General features: G+C 42.4%; 1 protein-coding gene across 6 annotated transcripts in view; it reads right to left on the bottom strand.

The window, feature by feature from the left end:
- The window catches only part of LOC109899543 (supervillin), a 151822-nt gene that overhangs the window by 102230 nt on the left and 33541 nt on the right, over positions 1–16051 (bottom strand). For 2 of the 6 annotated variants that reach the window (XM_031835940.1, XM_031835941.1), the window contains exon 1: positions 9923–10804. The exons of 2 other annotated variants lie outside the window; for them this stretch is intronic. In XM_031835940.1, the coding sequence (XP_031691800.1) occupies positions 9923–9986 (64 nt within the window). In that variant the 5' untranslated portion in view covers positions 9987–10804. Of the gene's footprint in view, positions 1–9922; positions 10806–16051 lie in introns of those variants that run through there. 2 more of the 6 variants (XM_031835942.1, XM_031835944.1) reach the window with 2 other exon arrangements.

Here is a 16051-nt window from a genome sequence, read left to right as displayed (position 1 = left end):
TTCGTGATCGTACCTCGTCTAATTTATTGTCCAATGATTGTACGTTAGCAAGTAATATTGACGGTAACGGCAGCTTTCCCACTCGCCTTCTCTGGATCCTTATGAGGCACCCCACTCTGTGTGCTCTGTACCTGCGTCTCTTTATCTTGCCAATAACGGGGATGTCGGCCTTGTTGGGTGTTCGCAGTATATCCTGTGCTTCCTGCTTGTTGAAGAAAAAATATGTGTCTAATCCGAGGCGACTGATCGCTGTCCTGATATCCAGAAGCTCTTGTTGCCGTAAGATATGGTGGCAGAAACATTATGTACAAATTATTTACAAAAGTTTTCCGTAAAAACATACTAGCTCAGGCCTTAAACATCCCTCTCATATTGTAGCCTACAGGTAATTTTACTAGCTGATAAAGTGACAGGGATAGATAAATATCAGAGAACGAAAACAACAATGTATTCATGTACACTTCTGTTAATCTTCTCCATCAGTAGCTAGGTTTCTCTCCAATTAGCATCAGGTTTTTATGCAAGTATTCTAGAATCCGCGTATCCGTAATCCAAAATATGCGTAATTTCCACCAAACAAACTTGTTTCATATAAAAATCAGTGTGTGATGACATAAGCAAAAAATAAATTTTGTGTGCACTAAGTTTTCATGAATCAAATAAAAATTGAAAGTTGAATGTGTTTCCATTGCATTTTCAACTCTACCGATAGTTTTGTGTTAAATAACAAATGTGCCTGCTCTGGTCTTGGCACATGTGCTCCAGCCAACAGCTTGCAGATAGCCTACTGTAGGCTAGTCTACATGGAATTATTACGGAAAACAGCGAGAATATTTATTTTTTAAACAGCAGTCAAGCAACGATCATCATATCACCAGAATAAGACAGACAATATTTATTTGGAAAGGAGCATCAAGATCACCATGCACTTTCACCACCCTGTGAAGTTAATCGTAACTTATTTCATCTGTGGCCTAACAAACTGCAAGGTTTCCCGAGTCATAGTGGGCGGACCACACACACACACCATATTGTCGCGTGACTTCAAGTTTACTTCGATGGTATGGTTATTATATCAATATTTGCGCATAAAGACGTTTCCACCACCATTTCTAGCGTAATAAATTTTACAGACACAAAAATAACCCACCATGTCGAACTAACCTGTCGGCATTTTTTTATTTTTTATAAAACGTCCTGTTTCCATTATAGCGGTCATTATTATTTTTCTTAAGGTATGACTTTACTCACCTAAAAACTGTGAATGGAAACGTGGTTAATTATGTAGGCAAAACATTTTAACTTAAAGGAACTGTATACCCCATTTTAAGAATATACAGTACTTATTGGTTCTTTACTGCACACCAGATCCACTGATGACGCAATCTCAATTGCACTCCACACTGCCCTTTCCCACCTGGACAAAAGGAACACCTGTGAGAGAATACTGTTTGTTTACCACAGCTCAGCGTTCAACACCATAGCTTAGTAATGAGCTTTATGGGAACTAAGGACCCTGGGACTAAACACCTCCCTCTGCAACTGGATCCTAGACTTCCTGTTGGACCACCTGGGGACGGCAAGGGTAGGCAGCAATACATCTGCCACGCTGATCCTCAACACGGGGGCCCCTCAGGGGTGCTTGCTTAGTCCTGTACTCCCTGTTCACCCATGACTGTGTGGCCAAGCACGACTCCAACACCACCGTTAAGTTTGCTGACGACAACGGTGGTAGGCTCAAGCCTACCACCGGGCTGCATCACAGACAACGATGAGAAAGCCTATAGTGAGGTGGTCAGAGACCTGGCAGTGTGGTGCCAGGACAACAACCTCTCCATCAACGTGAGCAAGACAAAGAAGCTGACTGGACTTCAGGAAAATGAACCCGCCCCCATTCACATTAACAGGCTGTAGTGGAGCATGTTGAGCGCTTTAAATTCCTTGGTGTCCACAACAACAACAAAAATATCATGGTCCAAACGCACCAAGATGTGAAGAGGGCACGACAACGCCTATTCCCCCTCAGGAGACTGGAAACACCGCCTGGTATGGCAACTGCTCGGCATCCGACTAAGGCGCAACAGAGGGTAATGCATACAGCCCAGTACATCACTGGGGCCAACCTCCTGCCATCCAAGACCTCTATACTAGGCGGTATGAGAGGAAGGCCGCAGAAATTGTCAAACTCCAGCCACCCAAGTCAGAGAGCACACTCTGCTACTGCACGGCAAGCGGTGCCGGAGTGCACAGTCTAGGTCCACCCACATTTTTTTTAACACTGCTGCTACTCTGTTTATTATCTACACATAGTCACTTTACCCCTACCTACATGTACATTTAACCCAAATACCTCGACTAACATGTATCCCAGCACTTCGACTCTGTACTGGTACCCCCGGTCTATAGCCTCACTATTGTTATTTTATTGTGTTACTTAAGAAAATATTTACTAAATAAACAAAACTTATTTTCTTAAAACTGCATTGTTGGTTAAGGGCTTGTAAATAAGCATTTCATGGTAAGGTCTACACCCGCTGTGCTCGGCGCATGTGACAAATTACATTTGATTTAACCTGGTCACTAATCTGCTTGTGCAGAGGAATTGGCAAGACACCACAAACAGGCTATACCATACTATCACTGCAGTGTAAAACCACATTTAGCTGTTGAGATCCTAGTGTTAAAATGGTGCTGGATGAGTCAACATGTTGTAGCCTACAGGGGGCATAGAAGGCCATCAGATACATGCCTGTGTTACTTTAACAGCCTCAATGGCAGCATGCAGGTCCATTTAGAGCAGAGGAAAGATAAATAGTAGGAGGGTGCTTCAATGCACTACACATTCCATACACACACACGCATAAAACCACTAAGATGATCACAGACATCCCAACCCTTTGATGTTAAAGATGTAATCTACAGGCCACTAGGGATGCAATAGTGTTATAAGAACACTATATGCACGTAGACAGAGCTATTAAAGTTGCCCTGCACTAGTAAAACATGGGGATGATCTGATTTCATGATTCAATGGAGTCTCACAGGCATACGCCCCCCCTAGGTCTAAGCTGAGATATCAAAAGATCATAGCATAGACTTCATACCACTTTATGGGGCGGCAGGTAGCCTAGTGGTTAGAGCTTTAGGCCAGTAACCGAAAGGTTGCTGGATCGAATCCCTGAGTTGGCAAGGTACGAATCTGTCGTTCTGCCCTTGAACGAGGCAGTTACCCCCTGTTCCATTGTAGGCCGTCATTGTAAATAAGAATTTGTTCTTAACTGACTAGACTAGTTAAATAAAAGGTTCAATTAAAAAAATATATATCAATTTTAATCAAATGTATGTGCTCAACTTCAATAGGTACAGTGACTTCAGAAAGTATTCACACCCCTTTAATTTTTCTACATTTTGTTGTCGTACAAACTGAATAAAAAATGTATTAAATTGAGATGATTTGATCAAATGGTCTGTCTATATACACATAACATGTCATAATTGTCAAAGTGGAATTACATGTCATAAAGTCATAAAAAATGAAAAGCTGGAATGTCTCGAGTCAATAAGTATTCAATAGGACTTCAATAAGTCTAAATAGGTTCAGGAATACAAATCTGTACTCCACACATACAGATCATTTATAAGGTCCATAAGTCAAGCAGTACATTTCAAAAACAGATGCAATCACAAAGAACAGGGAGGTTTTCCAATGCCTCTCAAAGAAGGGCATCTATTGGATATAAAACATGAGACATTAATATCCCTTTGAGCATGGTGAAGTTATTAATTAGACTTTGGGTGGTGTATCAATACACAGTCACTACAAAGACACAGGCGTCCTTCCTAACTCAGTTGCTGGAGAGGAATGAAACTGCTCATTGATTTAGCCATATTTCATTTTCAATAAATTTGCTAAACATTTCTAAATACATGTTTTCACTTTGTCATTATGGGGCAGTGTGTGTAGATGGGTAAAAAGATGTTTTTTTTTAAATAAATGTTGAATTCAGGTTGCAACAAAATATGGAGTAAGTCAAGGGGTTTGAATACTTTCTGAAGGCACAGTAGATCTGATCCTGAATGCCGATTGCTTGAAACTGCATGAGACATGATTTATTTCATGATAAACCTACTGTGTTTGACAGCGAGATGCCCCTTTACTGTTCTATAAGTTATTTATTGCTACAGGCTCTATACACTAATGCTAATACTTGGAGAAGGCAATAATCCCACATTGGGCTTATTAAGTAAGTGTGTGCAGAAAATACTCACTCCATTCAAGAGCATATGTCCCTGCTGAGATGGGATTATCCTGAGCAGAACAGCCCGCGATTAGAGAGCGCCCAAAAGGAAATGTCACTAAAATGACACAACAGGATCACTTACATTACAACTCCGACTACCCCCCCCCCCACCACCACCACAGTTTTGTGTTGAAAATGCCTAACCACTTGTATAATCTTTCGCATACACTTGAAACATGCACACATACCCCACCAGACACGCCACTATGGGTTTCTTCACGAAACCCAATACAAAAACTGATTTTATGCATCGCTCAGTTATGTAGAGCCATGTCATCGTGAAATGCTCTGCCACAAGAGGTTACTCAGATAAAAAGCAAGTTTAGTTTAAAAAAAAAAAATTGAATCACAGTACCTCTCCTCCTACTAAAGATCTAATTTAACTGTATTGTATATAATAATATGTATCTATGAATAGTGTGTAAACAGTATTGTTGTTGTCTCTTGGTGTCTTTCCACTATACATTACCAATCAAAAAGTTCAAAGATTTTTCTTTATTTTTACTATTTTCTAAAGTGTAGAATAATAGTGAAGACATCAAAACTATGGAATCATGTACTAACCAAAACAAAGTGTTAAACAAATCAAAATATATTTTATATTTGAGATTGTTCAAAGTAGCCACCCTTTGACTTGATGAAAGCTTTGCGCACTCATTTCAAATAACAGGTGTGCCTTGTTAAAAGTTCACTGGTGGAATTTCGTTCTTTAACGCGTTTCAGCCAATCAGCTGTGTTGGGGCAAGGTAGGGTTGGTCTACAGAAGATGGTCCATATTATGGCAAGAACATGTAAAATAAGCAAAGAGAAACGAGAATCCATCATTACTTTAAGACATGAATGTCAGTCAATATGGAAAATGTCAAGAAAGTTTCTTTAAGTGCAGTCACATACACCTCCACAGGAAAGGAAGACACAGAGTTACCTCTGCTGCAGAGGATAAGTTCATTAGAGCTAACTGCACCTCAGATTGCAGCCCAAAGAAATGCTTCACAGAGTTCAAGCAACTGACACATCTCAACATCAACTGTTCAAAGGAGACTGCGTGAATCAGGACTTCATGGTTGAATTGCTGCAAAGAAACCACCACTAAAGGATACCAATAATAAGAAGAGAATTGTTTGGGCCAAGAAACACGAGCAATAGACATTTACTGGTGGAAATCTGCTTTTTGGTCTGATTAATCCAAATGTGAGATTTTTGGTTCCAACCACCATGTTTTTGAGACCCAGAGTAGATGAACGGATGATCTCTGCAAGTGTGGTTCCCACTGTAAAGTATGGAGGAGGTGGTGTGATGGTGTGTGGGTGCTTTGCTGGTGACACCGTCAGTGATTTATTTAGAATTTAAGGCACACTTAACCAGCATGGCTACCATAGCATTCTTTATTGCCCCTTTTTTCCACAATTTTGTGGTACCAATTTGGTAGTTGAAGTGTTGTCTCATTGCTGCAACTTCCGTACGGACTCGGGAGAGGCGAAGGTCAAAAGTCATGCGTCCTGCGAAACACGACCCAACCAAGCAGCACTACTTCTTGACACAATGCCCACTTAATCCGGAAACCAGCCTCACCAATGTGTCGGAGGAAACTCTATACTCCTGGTGACTTTGTCAGCGTGCATGCACCCGGCCGGCCACAGGAGTCACTAGAGCGTGATCGGACAAGGACATCCCGGCCAGCCAAACCCTCCCCTAACCTGGACGATGCTGGGCCAATTGTGCGCCTCCCAATGGGTCACCCGGTTGCGACACAGCCTGGACTCGAACCAGGATCTATAGTGGCACAGCTAGCAACAATGCAGTGCCTTAGACCACTGCGCCACTCAGGAGGCCTACCATAGCATTCTGCAGTGATACGCCTTCCCATCTGGCTTGCGCATAGTGGGCCTATCATTTGTTTTTCAATAGGACAATGACCCAAAACACACATCCAGGCTGTGTAAGGGCTATTTGACCAAGGAGAGTGATGGAGTGCAGCCTTAGACAACCTGGCCTCCACAAATCACCCAACCTCAACCGGATTGAGATGGTTTGGGATGAGTTGGACCGCAGATTGAAGGAAAAGCAGCCAACAAGTGCCCAGCATATGTGGGAACTCCTTCAAGAACGTTGGAAAAGCATTCTAGGTGAAGCTGGTTGAGAGAATGCCAAGCATGTGCAAAGCTGTCACCAAGGCAGAGGATGGCTACTTTGAAGAATCTCAAAAGTAACATCGATTTTCATTTGTTTAAACACTTTTTGGTTACTACCTGATTCCATGTGTTATTTCATAATTTTGAAGTCTTCGCTATTATTCTTCAGTGTAGAAAATAGTAAAAATAAAGAAAAACACTTGAATTAGTAGGTATGTACAAACTTTTGATTGTTTGTCTACACACACACACACACACACACACACACAGGGCATTCATAAAGTATTTAGAACCCTGGCTTTTTCCACATTTTGTTTTGTTACAGTCCTATTCTAAAAGGGATTGGGGGAGAAAAAAAATCCCTCATTCTACACACAATAACCCAAAATGTCAAAGCAAAAACACATGCACATTTATTAAAAATAGAAAACTGAAATATTACATTTACATACTGTGGGGCAAAAAAGGATTTAGTCAGCCACCAATTGTGCAAGTTCTCCCACTTAAAAAGATGAGAGGCCTGTAAATTTTCATCATAGGTACACTTCAACTATGACAGACAATTGAGAAAAAAAATAGCAGAAAATCACATTGTAGGATTTTTAATGAATTTATTTGCAAATTATGGTGGAAAATAAGTATTTGGTCAAAAACTAAAGTTAATCTCAATACTTTGTTATATACCCTTTGTTGGCAATGACAGAGGTCAAACGTTTTCTGTAAGTCTTCACAAGGTTCACACACTGTTGCTGGTATTTTGGCCCATTCCTCCATGCAGATCTCCTCTAGAGCAGTGATGTTTTGGGGCTGTTGCTGGGCAACACGGACTTTCAACTCCCTCCAAAGATTTTCTATGGGGTTGAGATCTGGAGACTGGCTAGGCCACTCCAGGACCTTGAAATGCTTCTTACGAAGCCACTCCTTCGTTGCCCGGGCGGTGTGTTTGGGATCATTGTCACGCTGAAAGACCCAGCCACGTTTCATCTTCAATGCCCTTGCTGATGGAAGGAGGTTTTCACTCAAAATCTCACGATACATGGCCCCATTCATTCTTTCCTTTACACGGATCAGTTGTCCTGGTCCCTTTGCAGAAAAACAGCCCCACAGCAAGATGTTTCCACCCCCATGCTTCACAGTAGGTATGGTGTTCTGTGGATGCAACTCAGCATTCTTTGTCCTCCAAACACGACGAGTTGAGTTTTTACCAAAAATTTCTATTTTGATTTCATCTGACCATATGACATTCTCCCAATCTTCTTCTGGATCATCCAAATGCTCTCTAGCCAACTTCTGCAGGATTTGAGTCCCTGGCGGCGTAGTGTGTTACTGATGGTAGGCTTTGTTACTTTGGTCCCAGCTCTCTGCATGTCATTCACTTGGTCCCCCCGTGTGGTTCTGGGATTTTTGCTCACCATTCTTGTGATAATTTTGACCCCACGGGGTGAGATCTTGCTTGGAGCCCCAGATCGAGGAAGATTATCAGTGGTCTTGTATGTCTTCCATTTCCTAATAATTGCTCCCACAGTTGATTTCTTCAAACCAAGCTGCTTACCAATTGCAGATTCAGTCTTCCCAGCCTGGTGCAGGTCTACAATTTTGTTTCTGGTGTCCTATGAAGTTACGTTAGGTCTGTGAGAGCCAGAAATCTTGCTTGTTTGTAGGTGACCAAATACTTATTTTCCACCATAATTTAAAAATAACTTCATTAAAAATGTGATTTTCTCATTTTGTCTGTCATAGTTGAAGTGTACCAATGATGAAAAGTACAGGCCTCTCTCATCTTTTTTTAAGTGGGAGAACTTGCACAATTGGTGGCTGAATAAATACTTTTTTGCCCCACTGTATGTATTCAGACGCTTTAAATCAGTACTTTGTTTTTAGCGCCTTTTGGCAGTGACTACAGCCTCGAGTCTTCTTGGGTATGACACTACGAGCTTGGCACACCTGTATTTGGGGAGTTTGTCCCATTCTTCTCTGCAGATCCAAGCTCTGTGAGGTTGGATGGGGTGCGTGGCTGCACAGCTACTTTCAAGTCTCACCAGAGATGTTCAATCGGGTTCAAGTCCGGGCTCTGGCTGGGCCACTCTAGGACATTCAGAGACTTGTCTTGAAGCCACTCCGCGTAGTCTTGGCTGTGTGCATAGGGTCATTGTCCTGTTGGAATGGGAACCCTCGTCCCAGTCGGAGGTCCTGAGCAGGTTTTTACTTAAGTAAATAAGGTCTATGTTTTTATTGCTACATGTTTTAAAAACCTGTTTTTCCTTTGTCATAATGGGGTATTGTATATAGACTGATGGGGGGGGGATTATTTACAAAAGTTAAAATAAAGACATACCTTTGAAAGAGTTGGTATCCAAACTTTTGACTGGTACTGTATAACATAACATATTTTTGATCTGTACATAGTCATGTATTTGTACGTTATTTGTGGACTCGAGGAAGAGTATCTGTTGCATGTGCAGTAGCTCATGGGGATCCTAATAAAATAAAAAGCCACACCCACCCACACAGACGCCCACCTGCCCTGACCTCCCTGATGTTCTGCTCCGAGAGACAAGGTAATCAAAGGAGGATGTGGCATGAGAGGCTTATAGAGTAAAGATATAAAATGAGGGAGAGGTTTAGTTTATTCAGAAAACCAAGGAGGGGTAAGTCAGGTGAGACTGAGCCAACTAAAGTCTTAAACCCCTCCCTACAAACAGAGGACTTACAGTAGATACTACTATAAGCCAATTATAGACAATCAATCAAGACAATGAACGGCTAACAAAGCCTAGTCTTATTCCATTAGCAAGAGCATTGCATGTGTAGCCATTGTGGAATCGTTAGTTGTGCGCTAGTAGTAAATGGCTGATCAAATGACGGATGGCTAAGTACATGGTGTGTACAGGAGACTCTTATGTATGGTCAATGTGCTGTAAAAACCTAAACCCAAAACACAAAATCCCTCACCAGACCAGAATGGCATGCTATTCCCTATATAGTGTATTACTTTTGAAAAGAGTCCTATGGGAAGTGTGCCATTTGGGATGCAACCCCTCCTACTGGGTTTGAATGGCTGGGAACCCATCCTGGGATACCACCAGGAACATCTGTTGTGAATTCTCAGCCAGTTAACCAAGCAGAACCCCCATTCAACACTCAGTTCAACACCCTGGAAGCATTATTGAAAGGGTGAAAATGGTATACAGCTATGAGAATGAGAAACATTGGCTACACAAGCACACACACACAAACAGTGTCTGTCACACACACACACATAATATGCCTTAACATAACTTTCCAATTATAACCTCAGACAAAGTAGAGCCCAGAAATAGCTCTCCCTCCTTCTGCAATCAGCTAGTCCCTCATCTTGGCTGCTACGTAAATCCTTGGGGGCTACAGCTGCAGACAGTGCAAGGAAAGCTGGAAACTGGGGCATTTAAAAAGAGAGCCAGCTACAGCCCACAATCCCAACCCTATCCTCATTCCCAGCCTCTCTCTTACCTTGGCCGCAGAACTTGACATGGCTCAGGTAGTTTGAGATCCATGGGTTTGCGCTCCGATACATTTTTGCAATACCAGGTAGGTACAGCGGACAGATTGAAATAAAAAGAGAGCTGGAGAGAAAAAGTGAGAAGTGCTGAGGTCCAACCCACAGGCAGGCAACTGACTGCAAGGTGATGCAGAGAAACAAAGGCAGTCAGTAACTGCCCCGGGATGAGCAGCACGGGAGAGAGAGAGAGAGAGACAGGGACAGAAAGACAGGAGAGGGAGTGAGCTGAGCAGGAGTAGTAGTACGTAGTAGCGTCGGCAGTGTAGCGTTTGAGTGGAGCGTTGAGGCTGTGGCTACGACGCTAGGCTGAGTCTCTTGACAGCTCCCCTCTAGACTCCTCCAGCACTAACGCTAATAGCTAACTGGCTAACTAGACAGGTTGCAGGCATGCAGGGAGACAGGGGCTAACTAAAGCTGCTCAGTGCCTGCTAATCTGATTACAGCCAAGAAATTAGCTAGTCTAGGCCCCATCGCTACACTAACAGATTGGACCTGAGAGGCTGGACATCCCTCTCCTACAAAAACTCAGAGATAGAGAGGTGAAGAGATAGGGAGAGCGGAAGGAGAGCGAGAGAGAGAGAGAGAAAGGTATAGTCAGGAAGTACAAAGAGTGTGCTGCTGTGTTCCCTTGGCCTAGTGACAAGACAGCAGTGGGATGCTACAGAGCGAGAGAGGAGAGAGAGACGCACAAACGGAGGAGGGGGAAAGAGAGCCGGAGGGAGAGAGAAAGAGAGAATGGGAAATCAGCTGCGATGGAGCTCAGATCATGGGATTGTTTGTCTGACTAATCGTATCATTATGGTAAATACTCTAGCAATCCATCCCCAGAGCAAGGCAAAAGAGGAGCAGTGTGGGAGGAAAAATATTGATTTATAGTCTGACAGCTTCTCACACACACACACTCAGAGGGAGACCACATAAAGTGAATGAGATTGAAAAGGAGAGGGGATACATGTTCAGACGTGCAGAATCACACAATAACTGATAGTGTACACACACAGGGAGACAAAGACGATTACTTTGATTTCTCAGCCAAGAAATTCATGTGATGTGTCCAAACACATCCCAATTGAACCCAGGTGTGATGTGGAGTGTTCTTAAGGAGGGGATGAAAGACAGTCGATCAGTTTATTAGAGGTGGCAGGTTTGCTAACTGCCTGCTACTCAGCACACTAATTGTCCCTCTAATCTCTCTGACATCAATGCAAATGTCTTCGAAAATCTAATCAAGTACTTCATGAGAGCCCATGTGCTCATGTTGCGTAACATTTCAATAGGTTATGCAATTGCGTGAGAAAAACAGTGATGGCCTCTGAAAAGAAGAAGTTCAGCTTTCACTATAGGCTAGGCCCACTATATATATATATTTTTTTTTTACTTTAGTAATATTAAGCACATTGCTTATATTTACAACAACAGGAGTATAGCCTACCTGGCATGAAAATAAACCAATGGGGAATAGTGTCCTCCATTCGTTATTTAAGAGCAAACTGTTGATGACATGTAATTCTTTCCAGCTGCCCCTGTTGTTTCGATACAGGTGAATAATAATGGTCCATTGTAAATCAAAACAAATTTCACACATATATTATTTAGTATATGTAAAGACAAGATGAAGTCAACAATAATATGATGGGTGGCAATATTCGCCTGTCACTTGTGAATGATGCCCAGCATAAGAAATAACGCCTTTTTTTGTTAACTTTTTTGAATCATAGTCACACACATCATGTAGTCTTGCCCATAGGCCTATAGTGGCCAAATAACGTCTTAAAATTAAGCACATGATGGCATACATAAGCAGCGCGTGAGTTATATTTGGGGAAGATCATTTTCACCATAAAAAAAAGCACCTTTATAATAAAAGCCCTACATCGACACAGCCCTAGTCCGCATGCACACCAGACCGCACTTCAGACCTCGCAAGTCACACCGCGGGTGAGACAGACAGCTATACGTTTGTCTGTAGTCTACATGCTAGGCTAGTAACCATATCATCCTCAGTAAAAAGTTGCCACCTGACCGACCTGCTTAACGTGCACTGTAAACCCATTCATTTTCAAGTATGTAGCTAGGTGAATTACATACCAAATGAGACGTGGAAATGGCTAAAGAGAAACATCTACTGTAGCCTATGCCATACCAAAGCAGAGAGAAACTAAACATTTTCTAGAAAAGCAAAACATTTCAGCTCTACTGTCTCTAGTGGCAGCAGGACGCCGCAGCAGCTCAGCCATAAAATAACCATAAGCACCCCAGACCTACACAGCAGTGTTCTCACTGACACTTAACACTCATCCCATATAGACTGAGGAGGAGTTGAAGAGGACTGGGGTCTGTCACTGGAGAAATGCAGTAGAGTCTGTGGAGAGGCCTGGGAAGAAACAGACATGGGCCATGCTCTGGTGTTCATGCCTCTACTGCTGGCTCCAGACCTGGGTTCTAATAGTATTGTTTATTTTCCGATACTTTGAGTGTTTGATTGCGCCGGTCTAGTGTCCCAAATAGGGCCGGGTTTGTACTTTTGAAACTATTCCATCGGTCCCATTCTCCCGGGTAACCTCACTCAAGTGCAGCTAAATTATTTTAACGAAAACAAAATACTACTTGAACCCAGGTGTGGTTGGCTCACATAGAGGGTGGGGCTAACAGCCTAATAGAGAACAGGAGAACAGAGCCTTCTGATCCACCTTTATCATGGAAAACTATCACCATCTGACGCATACCAGACCTGCAGACTAACGTCCTTATTATTATTATTATCATCTGTCCCAGCTTCCAGCCCCCCCCATCCCCAGCCCCCATCTGCTCGATGGGCACAGTCAAAGCCTTGGGAAAAATGCATCTGTACGTGATTTACTCACCTGGTTTAAGGATGACATCAGGACTTGAAATGACTTGGTGGTGAAGCCTATCATTAAATATGACGACCCTACCGTGCCAAAGGATGGGCAGGTAGATTCAGGCTCTGCTATAACACATGCCTGGCCCTGTTCGTGTAATGTAGCTAGCTCTGTGATTACTAATGTAGTTCCGAATCACGGAGACAGTTAACTAGCCCAATCCCAGATCTGTTTTTGCTGTGTAGCCAACATAACAATGAATGACCATAGGAATTGGCAAGACAGCACAAAACAGATCACGCTTATGCACAAGTTCAAAATGCGGACACGCGCATGTTCATTTGTAGTTACACGCCTTACAGTCAAACCTTGCTGCTCTGCATTAGGAGGGATTACAGGTCATTCAAGCCAAAAGGTTACCCAATATGGGAACCGTATCCCAAATCAAATCTTCAAGGTAAACCACTAGAACACAATGTTAGTCTATGTAGGCCTAACTTCAGTACCTGTACTGACAAAGATCAAAATGCCATGTTTTAACAAGATATGATTGACTCGATTCCAGTACTAAGAGTGTGCTGCTCTGTTCCCTTGGCCCAGTGACAAGGCAGCAGTGGTATGCTACACACACAGAGAGAGAGAGATTGTAATACTAAACAAATGTCAGTAATTTGACAGGTACAATCCAAGCAAATCGCTTTTTTTGTGGGGGATCTTGAAGAGAAACAGGCCATCGATAAGACATCAGCGCCCGTATCCACAAAGCATCTCAGAAAAGGTCCTAGGAATCCTGTTAAAACCTGTTTTAAGACAACAACAAAATCCCAGATCAGAGTAGGTTTTTAGGATGATGTTAAGACACTGACCAGACAGACAAAGTCTGAGCCAGGAGTAAAATCAACTGATAAAAGTTTATCTATGCTAGTAATCACAATGGTTGGAGGTACCGCAAAGGAAAGCGACGACGCTCATTGACATGGCTGAAAATGGGGAATAATCAAACTGCAAGCTGTGCACACTTCAGACAACCACAATGAATGTTACTGTACATCAAATGTTGCAATGGTAAAACGTTTGTCATTTTCTCCTGGAAATCACTTTGCCTACTCTTAACTCTTGGCTAATATGATGGCATGCATGACCTTTTTTTAACCAATTCTGATGGTTGTTAAAAGTGGAATTTGTACAATCACAGTTGGCATCAACTCACTTGCCAATAATGTTGCATAAAACATTTTAAAAGTCTATAATGTTCATTGAACACAGTCAAAGTTAACATAGGTCCTAGTTGCCTTCAATTGCCCACTTATGGGCATGCCCAATTTAAAAATAAAAATAAAATACAATGTGATATTGCGCTACAAAGGGATAACTTGAAATAACACGTAGGTGTCACGCCCTGGTCTTAGTATTTTGTGTTTATATATTTATTTGGTCAGGCCAGGGTGTGACATGGGGTTATTTTGTGTTGTGTTGTGGTATTGGGGGTTTTAGTAGGTATTGGGATTGTGGCTGAGTAGGGGTGTCTAGCATAGTCTATGGCTGCCTGAGGTTCTCAATCAGAGTCAGGTGATTCTCGTTGTCTCTGATTGGGAACCATATTTAGGTAGCCTGGGTTGCACTTCGGTTTTCGTTATTTCATTTCGTTATTTTTGTAGTTTCTGCTTGTATAGGGTTTTCCTTCATTTAAATAAATCATGAATCATCATCACGCTGCATTTTGGTCCGACTCTCCTTCGACGGAAGAAAGCCGTTACAGTAGGTTAATTAAATAATCTCAGGATTATTGGTTATAAAAAAGGTTATAAGTATTTAGGAATATCTATTTATGGATTGATCATATAGAAACATTCTTGCAACAATTCCAAAGCAATTGTATGTGGCGCAGCAACCACTGACTCACTGCCTTTTTTCTATTATCAAGACACCTGGTGGTAACTCCTAACTGGTTAGAACAGCTCACGAGTTGTCTTAAATATCTGTCAACTAGGTGGGACACATGACAAGAGAGGCTCCATAAGAGTAAGCGTAAAATGTCTATTCTCAGCACTTGTGACAATTTTCTACTCCGAGATGCTTTATGGATACAGACCCAGGTCTTCGATCATCATAACAGCACATGTATGCATGTCCACACCTCCCCACCAATCATGCACAATACTGATGACTGGATGTCACATTAATTCGACATAGAAGACTTGTATTATTGCATACAGTGAAACCGGTGATTTCTATATAAACACTTAAAAAGAGATCCGGCGACAGTGTGGCACTTTAAATGACCCCTGCCGTTTCAAGCCCGGTGATGAAGTGTGTGCATGCTTGGGTGTGTGTGAAATCCTGGAAGTTAACACGGTTTGTTAAATCATTTGTAGTGTAGAAGGAAAACTTTAGCAGGTTTGTCTCAAACTCCGGACCCAGGCCTCTCTCAGAAATAGTCCAGATATACTAGTTTCTCCCACAGGACAAATATCCCTCTCTTCTGGCAAGTTAACAAATGGAGTGGACCAGCACGTTTGGCTCTACAGACATATAGCAGTGCTCAGCCCAGAGCCCTTGAATCCAACAGAGACTTAAATGAATATAGGTGGTATAAAATGAAAGGCAAAGATATTCAGATAATCACACTCATGCTTGTACAGAACTGGGATGGAGGGAATCAAAGTTGACCTAGGTTGATGGTAAAAGGCCATTGTTTCATAGAGGACATACGGTAGAGATAAGGTACAAGGCAACACTGATGACTTCAAAGTACATCTTCAACCCAACAGTTGAGACTGTGTCCCAAATGGCACCCCATTCCCTATGTACAGTAGGGTAACTACTTTTGAGCAGGACCCATATGTTTCTGTTCCAAATGTATGCACTACATGGGGTAGAGGGTGCCATTTGGGACATAAACACAATAGGGAAGTATTTGGGACTGATATATTTCCTCAGACAGCTCTGAAAGGACCACGGGTCCACATTTACTTGATTGTTTTCCTGTTATAAATGGTCCTTGGACAGTTTGAGAGAATTTCACAAGGTCAGACATGCTCCCTTCACAATACACACTCAGACGCATGCATGCTGACACAGCGTGAACGGTAGGTTGACCTTGTTTGTAGCTCACTGTTCTATCTACCCTAATAAGGTGAGGTGTTGCCCAAGTGGCTGGGCATGTACCGTCACTGTTTACTGGCTGGTACCCAGGCGTGGTCAGACCATCTCTATAGGGTCCATGGCCAGTCACAA

This window comes from Oncorhynchus kisutch, linkage group LG11 (genome assembly GCF_002021735.2).
Source record: "Oncorhynchus kisutch isolate 150728-3 linkage group LG11, Okis_V2, whole genome shotgun sequence".
In the NCBI taxonomy this organism is placed as follows: domain Eukaryota; kingdom Metazoa; phylum Chordata; class Actinopteri; order Salmoniformes; family Salmonidae; genus Oncorhynchus; species Oncorhynchus kisutch.
The sequence above is the reverse complement of the archived record's forward strand: the minus strand, read 5'-3'. Positions and strand labels throughout refer to the sequence as shown.